Here is an 11,589-nt window from a genome sequence, read left to right as displayed (position 1 = left end):
GCAAGTCGAGGTTGTTCCCTGCTTGTACTCTAACCTTCTTATATGAGGAACTAGCACATGCTCATGGAAACTATCTTCTGTAGGGTTAAGATTTGATCTTTCACTGTTAAAGGAGCTCTCCCCAAATAGGTTTTTATTCCAACAGATCCTTCCTTCGTGTGCGTGAAGTTATAAAGAAGTATTAGTAGAATTTTTTTTTTTTTCTGTTGCTGGCCTCAAACTAGAATTAATTCATATAAAGATTCAATTACATGCAAAAAGAAACCATTTTGAAGCAGATGAGATTGAATGTTCAGTAATTATGATCTGAGACGCCCCTTCATGTAATTGATTCATGGTACCCTTTGTTTCTAATTTGAATGATGCATATCATCGATTATTTATTGTAACAGCAAAAGGGCAAGTCAAAGACATTCTTTTTCTGCAAGACATGATTCATATGTGCAACAAATTGAAATAGTTGTGAGTACTAGAGAGAGTATTGCTTGGGAATAACGGAAAATAATTTAAATGAACCAAGAGGAGTTGAATGTTAGATTGCGAAGTTAAGTAACCGTGACAAGACATTACATCACTGAAGCATGCATATGCTCGAGGGAAGCAAATAGATTTTCAATAGAAAATTTCTATTGCTGGTCTTGAAAAGTCAGAAAAAGATTTGCCAACGTTTGTCATTCAACCTATATTCGTGTTTCTTCAGAGAACAACCTTGTTCAGATCGTCAAAGTAAGGATGCTCCATAGCTTTCTTTGCTGAGATACGCTTTGAAGGTTCATACTGCAACATTTGCTGCATAACATTTAAATTTCAAGGTCATAATAGGCTTTTGAACAAGAATCTTCTAGTGAATCACTTAAGTTTGTGTATCAGCTCAAGCCATTGAGAAAATCAACTTACTGCCAATAGATTCAACCCATCCTTCTCCAAATTAGGAACAGCTGTTGAAAGACTCTGGGGACTCCACTGGGGATACTCATGCCAGTTGACCAGTTTGCTCACCCCTGGCCACACCTCCTCATTTGGAGTACCTAGTAATCTGCAACCGAGTATAGAAAAGAATAAGAGAAGATATAGTAGAAAGCAGGAAAAAGGCCTTGCCACCACATTAAAATGACAGATACAGAACCTGAAAATATGGAGGAGCTGCTGCAGTTCAGAATCCCCGGGGAAAAGTGCTTGCTTTGTGACCAATTCAGCTATAAAGTCAGTAAAAACACACCATTTAGCATTTGAGCGGGCAGGTGGATCGGGTGGATTGAAAATAAAACAAAATTAACAGGTATGAAGTATGAAGGCCCTACCGAATATACAACCAACAGACCACATGTCCACAGCAGTTGAGTAATGGGTAGCCCCTAACAGCACTTCAGGTGCTCTGTACCACAAGGTCAATATCTGAAACAAGAATCACACCCAATTAACTCTACATTGATAGTTCTAGAGAGCATCGATTACCTCGTGACAAAGTAATAATAGAGAGCATTCATTACCTCGTGAGTATACTTTTTGATAGGAAGAGTAAATGCTCGAGCTAGTCCAAGATCTGCAATCTTAAGCATCATTGTCTTTCTGTCCATCAAGAGGTTGTGAGGCTTAAGATCCCTGATAGGAAAAAAGAGTCCAAAATCAGGAAAGAAGTATGGTTAAAACCCGAGTTGGAACAATAAAATATCATAAATTACATATTAAAAACAAAAAAAGAACCTGTGTAAGATTCCATGCCCGTGACAGAAAGCAACTCCCTTGCACAGTTGATACATCAAGCTCTGTATATGGCCAAGCATATAATTAGCAAATGATCCAAATACAAAAAATTTCTCAAACACATTACAGAAGTGGATGCTCATCTACCTTGACAATTTTCAGAGGAATATTCTCTCCAGTTTGGCGAAAACTTCGAATATATTTCTTAAGATCAGTGTCCATGTACTCAAAAACCAGGTAGAGCACTGTCTTCCCTTCTTTGTTCAAGCCTTGTTTGACGTCCATCAATCTTCGTTTAAGAACAAAACAGAACAATTACTAAGGATTGATGAATTTGTAATGAGATATTGAACAGGAACAGTGCTCAATGCTTAATCGGGAGTAGCCTTGGCAAGAACCCCCTCTTCGTCATAAAAGAGAACCTCATAAAAGCAAACATAGCAAGTCGATCGAAGGGTAACAGAGGTAATTAACAAAGAGATCACCAGCCATAATGTACCCCAAAATAGAATTGAACGCTAATCACTTGGCGAAAGATAATGAACCGGTTCCAGTTATGTTGATACTCACAAACCAACTGCCTGATTGATTAGATGAAAGACTCTACGGGATGCCAAATTCGAAGCACAACAAAAGGAAGAGAAAAAGAATATCAAATCCACATAAAGAAGAAACTTGACACCATAAAATGGCAGAATTAGATGACGAAACGTGATTTAAATCAAACTCTAATCACCCAAAATCAGAACAGGTAAGCCTTGGAAATGATACAAGAAACACAGGTCCCAAAAACTCAAAAGAGAACAACGCAATATTAATGAAACCTCATAGTGTAAAAATCAAGATGAGAAAAGATAAAGGTTGCTAGAAGGGGGAGAAAATACGGGAAAATATACAAGAAACACAGTACCTGACAACGTGAGGATCCCTAGAGAGCATACGCAAGATGGAGACCTCGCGGAGAGTTGTGGGAGGGACACCTTCATCATCTTCGTGGAGACGAGTCTTCTTGAGGGCAACGATCTTGCCGGTTGCCCTCTCTCTTGCTCTGTACACCTTTCCGTAAGTTCCCTCCCCAACCTTCTCTAGTTTCTCAAATGCCTCCATCACAGAAACGGTTGTTACTGGCCTCTCCATTCTCTCTCTTTCTCTCTCTCTCTCTCTTTGGAAGTTAGTATTTCTCTATGGCTCTTAAAGACGGCGGCATTAGAATGTATAAGAAGCAAAAGATGCAGAATGTACCTGGGGGAATTCTTGCCCGTTGGCCAACGGAAACATATTTGAAATTCAAACTGAGAATTTTCTTATTTCCATATATACCCCTGGAGAGCCTCTTATACCCGCTGACACAGCAACGCTCCTCTTCTTTTTATTATTATTTCAAGTGTAAAAGTAAAACGTGCAGGGTTAACTTGAGGATAGTTTCGAATGCAAATGGATGGTTTCATTTAAAAATTAAGCAACGAAATTAGACTATAATATCAGTTTTTATTATGGTTCGATCTATTTTATAATGAATTTTTTTCGTTTAAAAAAAATGTAGAAATTTTAGTTTTAATCTCAAATTAGATAAAACTGAGTTGATTAATTTAATCTAATTCTGATCTAACAAGATCAATTTTAATATTTTAATGGGTTTCATTCACTTTTAATTTCATATTGAACTAACCGAGTGTAGTTTACTTCATATAATTCATAGTAACTAATTTAAACTTTATAAACAAAATCTTTAATAACTATAAAAATTAGCAAAAAGAAATTCCTTACATCTTGATTTCATTAGATTAATAAATTCTTTTACATACGAATTCTTTCGATTCCAATACCTTCAATTCCTTATCTGTGTTATTCTGCGTCAACTAATAAGTATTTTCCATATAGGTGATGTTGAATCATGGGACAACCACCCCTCAGAAGCAGGAGCTTATACTGTTGTTAGTTTATGACGTAGGAGAGTTCATAGAAGTAACTTGGGTAAGCAGCTGTTGAAACAACCATCATAAGCAAAATTGTGCTCAAGATTCTCTCACTTACCTCCTAAAACTCCTCCGTCTTAGTATCTTATTCGCACTCCACATTATCCTTCTCATAGCCGCTGCAACAATTTGCACCTATAGCCATGGCATAAGTTGTGGCTAAATGTTTTAGCTAACTGCTAAGACAACTATTACATAGAAAGGCCTCAACAACACTTACATTACAACTATCGTTGAGGATTTCAAACTCTATACTCTTGCAGCAACTAAAGAAGGATCGTGGAAAGCAAATGGCAAGACCATTATAGTTTACCCACCATCCCCCTACTAGTTCATTTCTCCCACACATCATCTTTCATGCTTTAGTTTAATCTTTTAGATTGAGCCTCACATTCTGAATCTTCACAGATATCTTTAACTTCTGTTCCTCCATATCTTTTACAACAGCTAACAATTTTGATTGATATGCTTCACATTTTTTACTTGCATGCTTCAATTCATCAGTCAATTCCTGAATTTTCTTGTCTTGATCCTACAAAATCAATGAAAGAAGAACACTTAAGTCTAATGGAGACGTGGGTGCATGACTATGAAACCCAAATAACAGAATTATATGTCTGCAAACACAACAAAATTGATTTGGTATGATTCTAAGAACTCAAAATTAATTTGTAAAGTTTATGAAGGAAGTTTCCTGAGAATAGACAAGCAAATATTGAGATTATTTGTTTACATCTCCTACATCTTGTTCAGCAATGCGACAAATCAGCTATAGAAGATTACCGTATTATTTGATGTCTAAATATTTTTATACAGGAAGTCAGTCAAAAGGCAAAAGCATACCTCCGCACGTTTGTAGAACATAAAAATATATTATTTATTGATACTGGATTATAATATTTACCTTTATAGGGCTAAGTTCACAATATACAGTTGTAACCAACAACAATTACATTTAGCCTTTTAATGAGAAAGACACGTTCACTGAAAATTCATTTACTGCAGAATCCATATGCATGCAGCTCTTTATTAAAATTGCACATTAACTTCTGATACAACAACCTTTAAACATAAGCTACAATTCCTCAAATCCTCCAACTAAAACCAGTGATGGTATCCATAGTTTAGGATCTGATACTTACATCCTTAGCATATTTAAAAAGATAAGTAATAATCAGCAATTCTCATAGAAGTTTATATGTTGAAGAAGAGAGTCAATCACTGAGAGCATTATGTGCAACATGAACAGAGGTCGATCAAAGAGAAATTCTTGTATAAGTTCAAGAACATACCAGACAGCGAGGCTGTAGCTGCTGACAGCCATTAACCAGAGTATTATGCATAGGCACAGGACCTTGTTTCTTTGCAGCAGCAACCTTCCTCGAGGCCTCATGAAGAGCATCGATTGCCACATTATAAATATGTATTGATTCTGCACCGTCATCTACATATTTGAGGGCTTCCTGGCTAAGGTTTTCACAGCGAACAGCAAATGACTCTTGCGAATTAGTAGGAAGTCCAAGAGCACGCTCATCCAGTAAAACCTGACTTTTGGCATTTCTTGTCCATCGTTTCAAGATATAGTGAGAAGGAAGTGTCAGAACATTGGTCACCCTAAAAACTGCTAATATGTGCCTACAAATAATACCTGAAAACTCAAACATTTGACAAGTACAGCTAGCTCTCTTCTCAAAAACATGGAACCTAACAAAGTGCGCTTTACAGTCTTCTCCAAACTTTGCCACCCGATATGTAATTGTTGATCCCATATCATCAATTACAGTTGCAGGATAAGCAAGCGTCTCAACCAATTCCTCTTGGAATTTCATAAATATCTTCCTTGTATAAAAGTTTGCTGCTTGTTTTTCCATAGGAGATGGGGTTTTTAAAATTGGAGGAATATTCATTGTATCATAATCTGCCTTTACTTCCTTTTCATAGCGATTTGCAATTGCTCTCTCATGCTGCTTAATCAGCATCTGAATATTAGTAGATGCATTTATATACCCATCAAAGTATGAATTAATATTATCACTTCCTTGCATTACGGACATCTCACCAAAGAATGTATCCATGAGATAAACAGGCACCCACTGCTGACGAGCACTGTACATGGACTGAAGCCATTCTCTATCGCCAAGATCGTACCTTTGAACAAGTGATTCCCAACATGATTCAAACTCATCAACTGTCTCGGTCAAGTTGATGCATCTTTGGAACTCCACTTCAAAAGAAGGGTGTGAGTGATATACATCAGATAATTTCTCCTGGGCCTCCTTAAAAATGTTCCATTTACAAAATCGGTGGCGAGTTCCAGGAAACACTTGTGAAACAGCTGCCCTTATGATTCTGTCCTGATCTGTTGTGATTGAGATGGGATGGCGGCCTGACATTGCAGCAAGCCAAGTCTCAAATAGCCAAACAAAAGAGGATTCTGACTCATTGAGCAGTAATGCACATCCAAACAGCACTGGCTGTCCATGATGGTTCCACCCCGTAAAAGGTGCAAAAGGGACTCGGTAACGGTTTGTTCTATATGTCGTGTCAAATGTGACAGTGTCTCCAAAGTAAGTGTAATTCATTCTTGAATTTGCATCTGCCCAGAAAATGTTTCCTGTTGAGTTATCAAAATCACCCTGAACAGCATAGAAGAAACCAGAATCCTCAGCTTGCATTTGCTTCAAATAGTCAAAAACAACTTGACCACCACTCCCAAGTGTCCTCTGCCTGCTACTACTCATATAATTCTGGCAATCAACTTTAGTAAAACCAACATTATTGATTCCACCAGATTCCTTAATCAGAACAGACATGACTCCACTTGGCCCCATCCCTGCTGCCTGAAGTGTATCAATCAGACTTCGTGCAGGACCAGACACGTGCCTGTGTGAACGGAGGCAATGAACCTTATCAGGTGGCACAAGATCATGATTATGTTCTTTAATAAGTTTAGTTACAACCCATTTTCCAGAACTCTGCTTCTTGACTGTCATCTGAGCTTTACACCCAACTCTAGTGATGGTGCGTTGTCTTTTAGACCTATTCTCATTGCCCTCACGACGAAACCCTTCACGAGAACACACAATTTGGCGGCAAATGATAGACCCATCGCGACGAGACCGCTGGTACACACTGACCCTAGTACTAAAACCAATACGGCGGGCATATGAATTGTAGAAAATGCGAGCAGACTGTTCAGAATCAAATTCCATACCCTCATAGGGCTCGAGATTAGCGTCGAAATTGGAAGTTGAGGGACCCGTGGAAGGACCTTCCAATAATTCCTGATTATTATGATTATCATTATATTCGAGATCAAAGCCATCTGGGTGTTCCAGGTCAAGGGCAGTAACTTCGTCTTCGCGACCAGAACCACCCAAGTCATCAAACTCCATCACATTTAGTTGCTCGATATCCATGACTAATAGGGAATTGAATATAGGATCTCTAATTCTTACATTGTAAGTGTAAATACGCAGGATAAGGAAGTAAGTGCGAAATAAGGCTACAAGGGAGAGCAAGAAACAGAAACTGACCAGAGATTAGCTAAACTTAGAGATTCTCGCTGTTGTGATGTTTGAGTGAGCATGGGCGAGCTCCACAGATCAAAACAAGGTGCAAAGGATTTTAGGATAATCTGCTTGCTTGTAATCTGTGATCCAAAGCAACTATGAGGCTTTGTCCTTGGTGAAATGTGTGGAAGAGAGGGAGAAATGGAGGGAATTTGGGAATTTGAGGGTTTTCAGTTTGGGAATATTTTAGAGCACAGAGGAGAAACCATTTCTTACTATGTTGAAGGTTTATGGGAGCAAACCAGCATGCTTTTTTTTAAAATAAAAAATGGAACCATTTTGCATTAAATGTGATTTTGTTAATTAGGATAAACATTTATATTATTTATCTTAAATTTTCATATAAAAAATGGTTTCTTAAAGTATTTGAAAATTTTTATTTTTAGTATTTAAGAATTGTTCTAAAAGTTATTTTCGTTGTAAAAGAAAGAAAAAAATATCATCTGCTTAATTAGATAATAGATTTAAAAAATTATTTACTGAAATCTTATAGAATATAGATTACAATCCTTTAAAAAAAAGTAAAATTATAATTTATAATAAATTTAAATTTTTTTTAAAATCGAAATTTAAAAATTAAAAAATAAAAACTGAAATCTCACGGTTTAAACCGTAAAATTAACACATTAATCGAAGCTAAAAACTAGAGGATATTTATTCTCTATCACTTTTCAAAATAGTGATTTGAACAATGCAATTCTTAGCATTTATAAGACTAAAAGAGACTTAAAGAAACATAATAAATTAAAATTTTATCTACGGCTCAAATCAAATTAAAAGAGTAAAAGATAATTAAATCAGTTCGAAATTGATCCAAAATTCATTCAATTCGGTCACAGAATTTGATGTACTGTATAAAAAGAAAAATCTCAATCGTCATTATATTGGAGAAACCAAAACTCCACCAACATTATCCTCTATCTCAGTATCACCAAACAAAATTCTGAATTAACACAAATTTAAACACAGTCTGTACCAGAATCAGATCGTACAAGAAGGAGATGCTGCATAGTCTACGACCAACAGCAGTCAACTGAAGCGTGATTCTCCAGCGTAACAGGACAATCCTAAAATACTAATGTCACAACAGGACAATCCTAAAATACTAATGTCACAACAATATCTCTCATCGGCGGCCAAAATTAAACTACCAATCTTCAATAAGTCCTGATAATCTGAGATCCAGAGAAATAGGGTTTTACAAGAAATTCTGTAAAACTAGAAAAAGCTTAAAATATAGAGGAGGGTATTTCTCCTTTTATATGTTTCCTTCTGTCTGCTAGTGACGTGCTAACAGAACGTATATCATTGGACCACCTGTCCCTGCTACGTTGATTCAGACGTACGAGGGAATCAGATCTCTGCCCCATGCGTAACGACCTCTGATCCTCTCCACGCGCGTGTAGATGGGTCCACAAGGCAGATGAATGAGTCTTCCTTCTGGTTCTGGGCTGGGCCGGAAGATAGGAGCAAAGCTAGGCCCAAAGGAGATCGGCCCGAGGTGCAGTGAAGGCGAGGCCAGCCTGGTTGAGAAATTCGGAGGGGCCCGGTATCAAGGCTCGAAAGGGCCTGACCTGTTAATGTAGAGGATATGTGGGCTTCTGAGCGATGGGCCGCGATCGAGGGCTTGGCCCCTGACTGAGGTGGAGAAATCCAGCGGTCATCAATTGCCCCTTTACCTCCTCGGCAGTTATTGCCCCAACTGTCGAGTGGGTAAACATCAAGAATCATTATGACCGCGCCTGTTTGAATTCAGCTTGCTCCATGACGCCCTTTCATCTTTTTGTCACTTGTAGCTTTAAATCTTCTCTATCTTTTTTCTATTTCTAGCTTTCCTCTGCTCTTTGTGCACACTGTTATCTTCACTTTCCTGCCTTTATCTTCCCGATACGCTTTCTTTCCTCTTTTGTGAATAACCTTTAAGGATTCTGATGCCGCTACAAGGGGTATAAGGTCGCCCTATCTTATATTAAAATCTCAGCCTCTGGCTATATATTAATAACACCTCCTTCTCATCCTCGGGCTCCTTATCGAGACAACGGGATCTCTCTTTCCGATCTTCCTTCCTCTGGTTCAATTGATCTCCCGAAAGATGCAAGTTTAGTTTTCTTTGTCATGTGGAAAAGGTATGGTTTATCTTTCTCTTATCTCCTTCTTTCAACGGGGTTTTCCAATATTTCGGAATTGTTTTTCGGACGCTGGCCCCTGGTTTTACTCTCTTTATGTTTTCTCTTGAATTTTCTACGTCTTTCATAGGGGTCTGTCCTAACCTTGCTTTTGTGATTTTTGCAGCCTTTGAGGGTAAAGATGAACCAGATTACGCCCCCTAAGACTCTTACGCCGACCATAGGGAGCTTGAACGTTGCTTCGAATGTCTTCCTAATGGGGCGATTGGCGGGGGAGGTTACTCGACAAGTTGCCAGAATCATGTTTTCCAGGTTGTCCGGACGACCTCCTCCCCCTGCTCCTGTCCAGGCTCCTGTCTTTCTTTCTCCCGAAGAGGAGGAGGAGATTCTTGTGGTGCCCCTGATGTCTGCTCCTGACTCGAACTCATGGAATAACATGGTTTCTGAAGCTTATTATGAGATACGAGATGCTGTCTACACACGTAATATTAGCAAGGGTAACCTGCTAAAATTAGTCCAACATAGTATGTGTGTAGATTTGCAACATTCACTTGTTCCATTGCTCTTCAGAATGCCTCGCCGATTTTCCTCGGCTTGCTCGAGTGTATCGTGCATCACACTTGGGAGATAGGAAGCCTGCCTATGGTGGAACAGTGAGAGATGCTTATGGGAATCAACTTGTTCGACTCTCCTATAGTGACGTGGCTAGGCTCGGCTGGATCGAGAGAAATGTCTAAGGGGGAATCCAGCAGGCCTGCGAAGCTTGTCTCCCGATCTATAAGGATTCTCTAAAGTTGAAAGCTAAGATAGTTGTGGAGGTGATAATGATGTAAACGTAGATGATGATGTATCCGGGCATGTAAATCCTTTAAGGGTAGCCTTTCATCCCGTAGTGTAGGTATCTGTAACATGCTGTAATGTATTTTTCTTTTAATGAAATTTTTATTTTTCGTTCATATTCGAGCTGTTCTTTCCTTATCATGAGCGAAGTATTTAGACCGCGTGTTTCGTAATTTTTGCTGAGGCATCCACTGTATCGTTTTTCCTCCTCGCTGTAACGACCCGAAAATCGGACCGCTACCGGCGCTAGGATCCAGATCGGCTTAAGGCCGCCGGGACCCGTAGCAAGCCTGACATGTAACCTATAAACCTGTTTAATCCCATACATGATCAACAAACATACATAAAAATTTAAAACTTTTCTTTCATACATTCTATCATACACCAAACTCAACCTGTGCATGCACTGAACATAGCCATAATCATGAACTTGACCCCTCAGTGGGATCTCATCAATGCCCCCAATGGGTGGCATAACAAGGGTTGAGTTGGCTAAACATAGTCATCAATAAACATTAAGATCATGTATCAAAAAGGGATTACAATATACTGGTCAAGCACACTTCTAACCTTAATATCGTTACATTACATATCTATACAATCTGTCATGTCCACATTCTAACTATTACATGCATAAGACTTCATTACTCTTCTTGACTTCTCTGTCTAACCCGTACCTGCAAACCTGGGGAATTTGGGAGAGGGGTGAGCTACTAGAGCCCAGTGAGCAGAATAATAAAGCATTTAAAACATATGATAACATGAAATGCATCACATCACAACTAATGGAACAATTGGTACTCACTCTCACCAGACTATTCCCTTAAAGTGGGAGGTCAAGGGTTCGAGTAGTGGGGGAGGCGACCTAATTTCCAAAGGCAAATTTGGGACAAATCCACTTGGGGAAGGATGCATTCGATGCAAGAACCCAAGGGGACAAATCCTGCCAGGAACCCGTGAGGGTGAATGGATGTTAAGAGCTGTTCACGACGCCAGTGGAAAGCCCGAGGTGGCAAAGAGGCCAGGCGAGGGATAACCCTGGGCCGTGAACGGTAACAGTGCCGAGGTTCACGTCCGGGCTGTTACACTCGCCTCCTAGCCGATCAGAACTAGAGTTTGTTTAGTCAACTGAGCTTTTGGTTTACTCTTTCCGAGCTGGACTAACCGCTTTTGGTTTACTCTTTCCGAGCTGGACTAACCGCTTTTGGTTTACTCTTTCCGAGCTGGACTAACCGCTTTTGGTTTACTCCTTCCGAGCTGGACTAATCGCTTTTGGTTTACTCTTTCCGAGCTGGACTAGCCGTACTCGCGAGCTCTGTTTTTAACCAGTGAGTTGAACTCTTGACCCACAGGTTTGTATGATTCCAAGAC

At 39.1% G+C, this 11,589-nt stretch overlaps 2 protein-coding genes across 5 annotated transcripts; both read right to left on the bottom strand.

Moving 5' to 3' along the window:
- Positions 1 to 481: 481 nt before the first annotated feature.
- Positions 482 to 3,178, bottom strand: LOC110615874 (cyclin-dependent kinase B2-2). Of its 2 annotated transcripts, XM_021758055.2 has the most exons (8): positions 2,615 to 3,132; positions 1,852 to 1,993; positions 1,705 to 1,766; positions 1,491 to 1,602; positions 1,302 to 1,395; positions 1,127 to 1,196; positions 898 to 1,036; positions 482 to 789 (listed from the first exon to the last, which is right to left on the bottom strand). In XM_021758055.2, exons 1-8 carry the CDS (start codon positions 2,839 to 2,841, stop codon positions 697 to 699), a joined length of 939 nt encoding a protein of 312 aa, XP_021613747.1. In that variant the 5' UTR covers positions 2,842 to 3,132; the 3' UTR covers positions 482 to 696. The 2 variants fall into 2 exon arrangements, with proteins under 2 accessions (XP_021613747.1, XP_021613746.1); XM_021758054.2 differs by having other exon boundaries at positions 898 to 1,196; positions 2,615 to 3,178.
- A 486-nt stretch (positions 3,179 to 3,664) lies between these two features.
- Positions 3,665 to 7,492, bottom strand: LOC110615872 (protein FAR1-RELATED SEQUENCE 5). Of its 3 annotated transcripts, none has more exons than XR_002488108.2 (3): positions 4,973 to 7,492; positions 3,901 to 4,212; positions 3,665 to 3,815 (listed from the first exon to the last, which is right to left on the bottom strand). XR_002488108.2 is itself a non-coding variant. In XM_021758053.2 (2 exons), exons 1-2 carry the CDS (start codon positions 7,097 to 7,099, stop codon positions 4,048 to 4,050), a joined length of 2,292 nt encoding a protein of 763 aa, XP_021613745.1. In that variant the 5' UTR covers positions 7,100 to 7,492; the 3' UTR covers positions 3,665 to 4,047. The 3 variants fall into 3 exon arrangements, 1 of the variants encoding a protein (XP_021613745.1); XR_002488109.2 differs by having other exon boundaries at positions 3,665 to 4,212; positions 4,973 to 5,240; positions 5,329 to 7,492; XM_021758053.2 differs by having other exon boundaries at positions 3,665 to 4,212.
- Between the last annotated feature and the right edge of the window lie 4,097 nt (positions 7,493 to 11,589).

The sequence above is a fragment of the Manihot esculenta genome, chromosome 5 (assembly GCF_001659605.2).
Source record: "Manihot esculenta cultivar AM560-2 chromosome 5, M.esculenta_v8, whole genome shotgun sequence".
Taxonomy (NCBI): domain Eukaryota; kingdom Viridiplantae; phylum Streptophyta; class Magnoliopsida; order Malpighiales; family Euphorbiaceae; genus Manihot; species Manihot esculenta.
The sequence above is the reverse complement of the archived record's forward strand: the minus strand, read 5'-3'. Positions and strand labels throughout refer to the sequence as shown.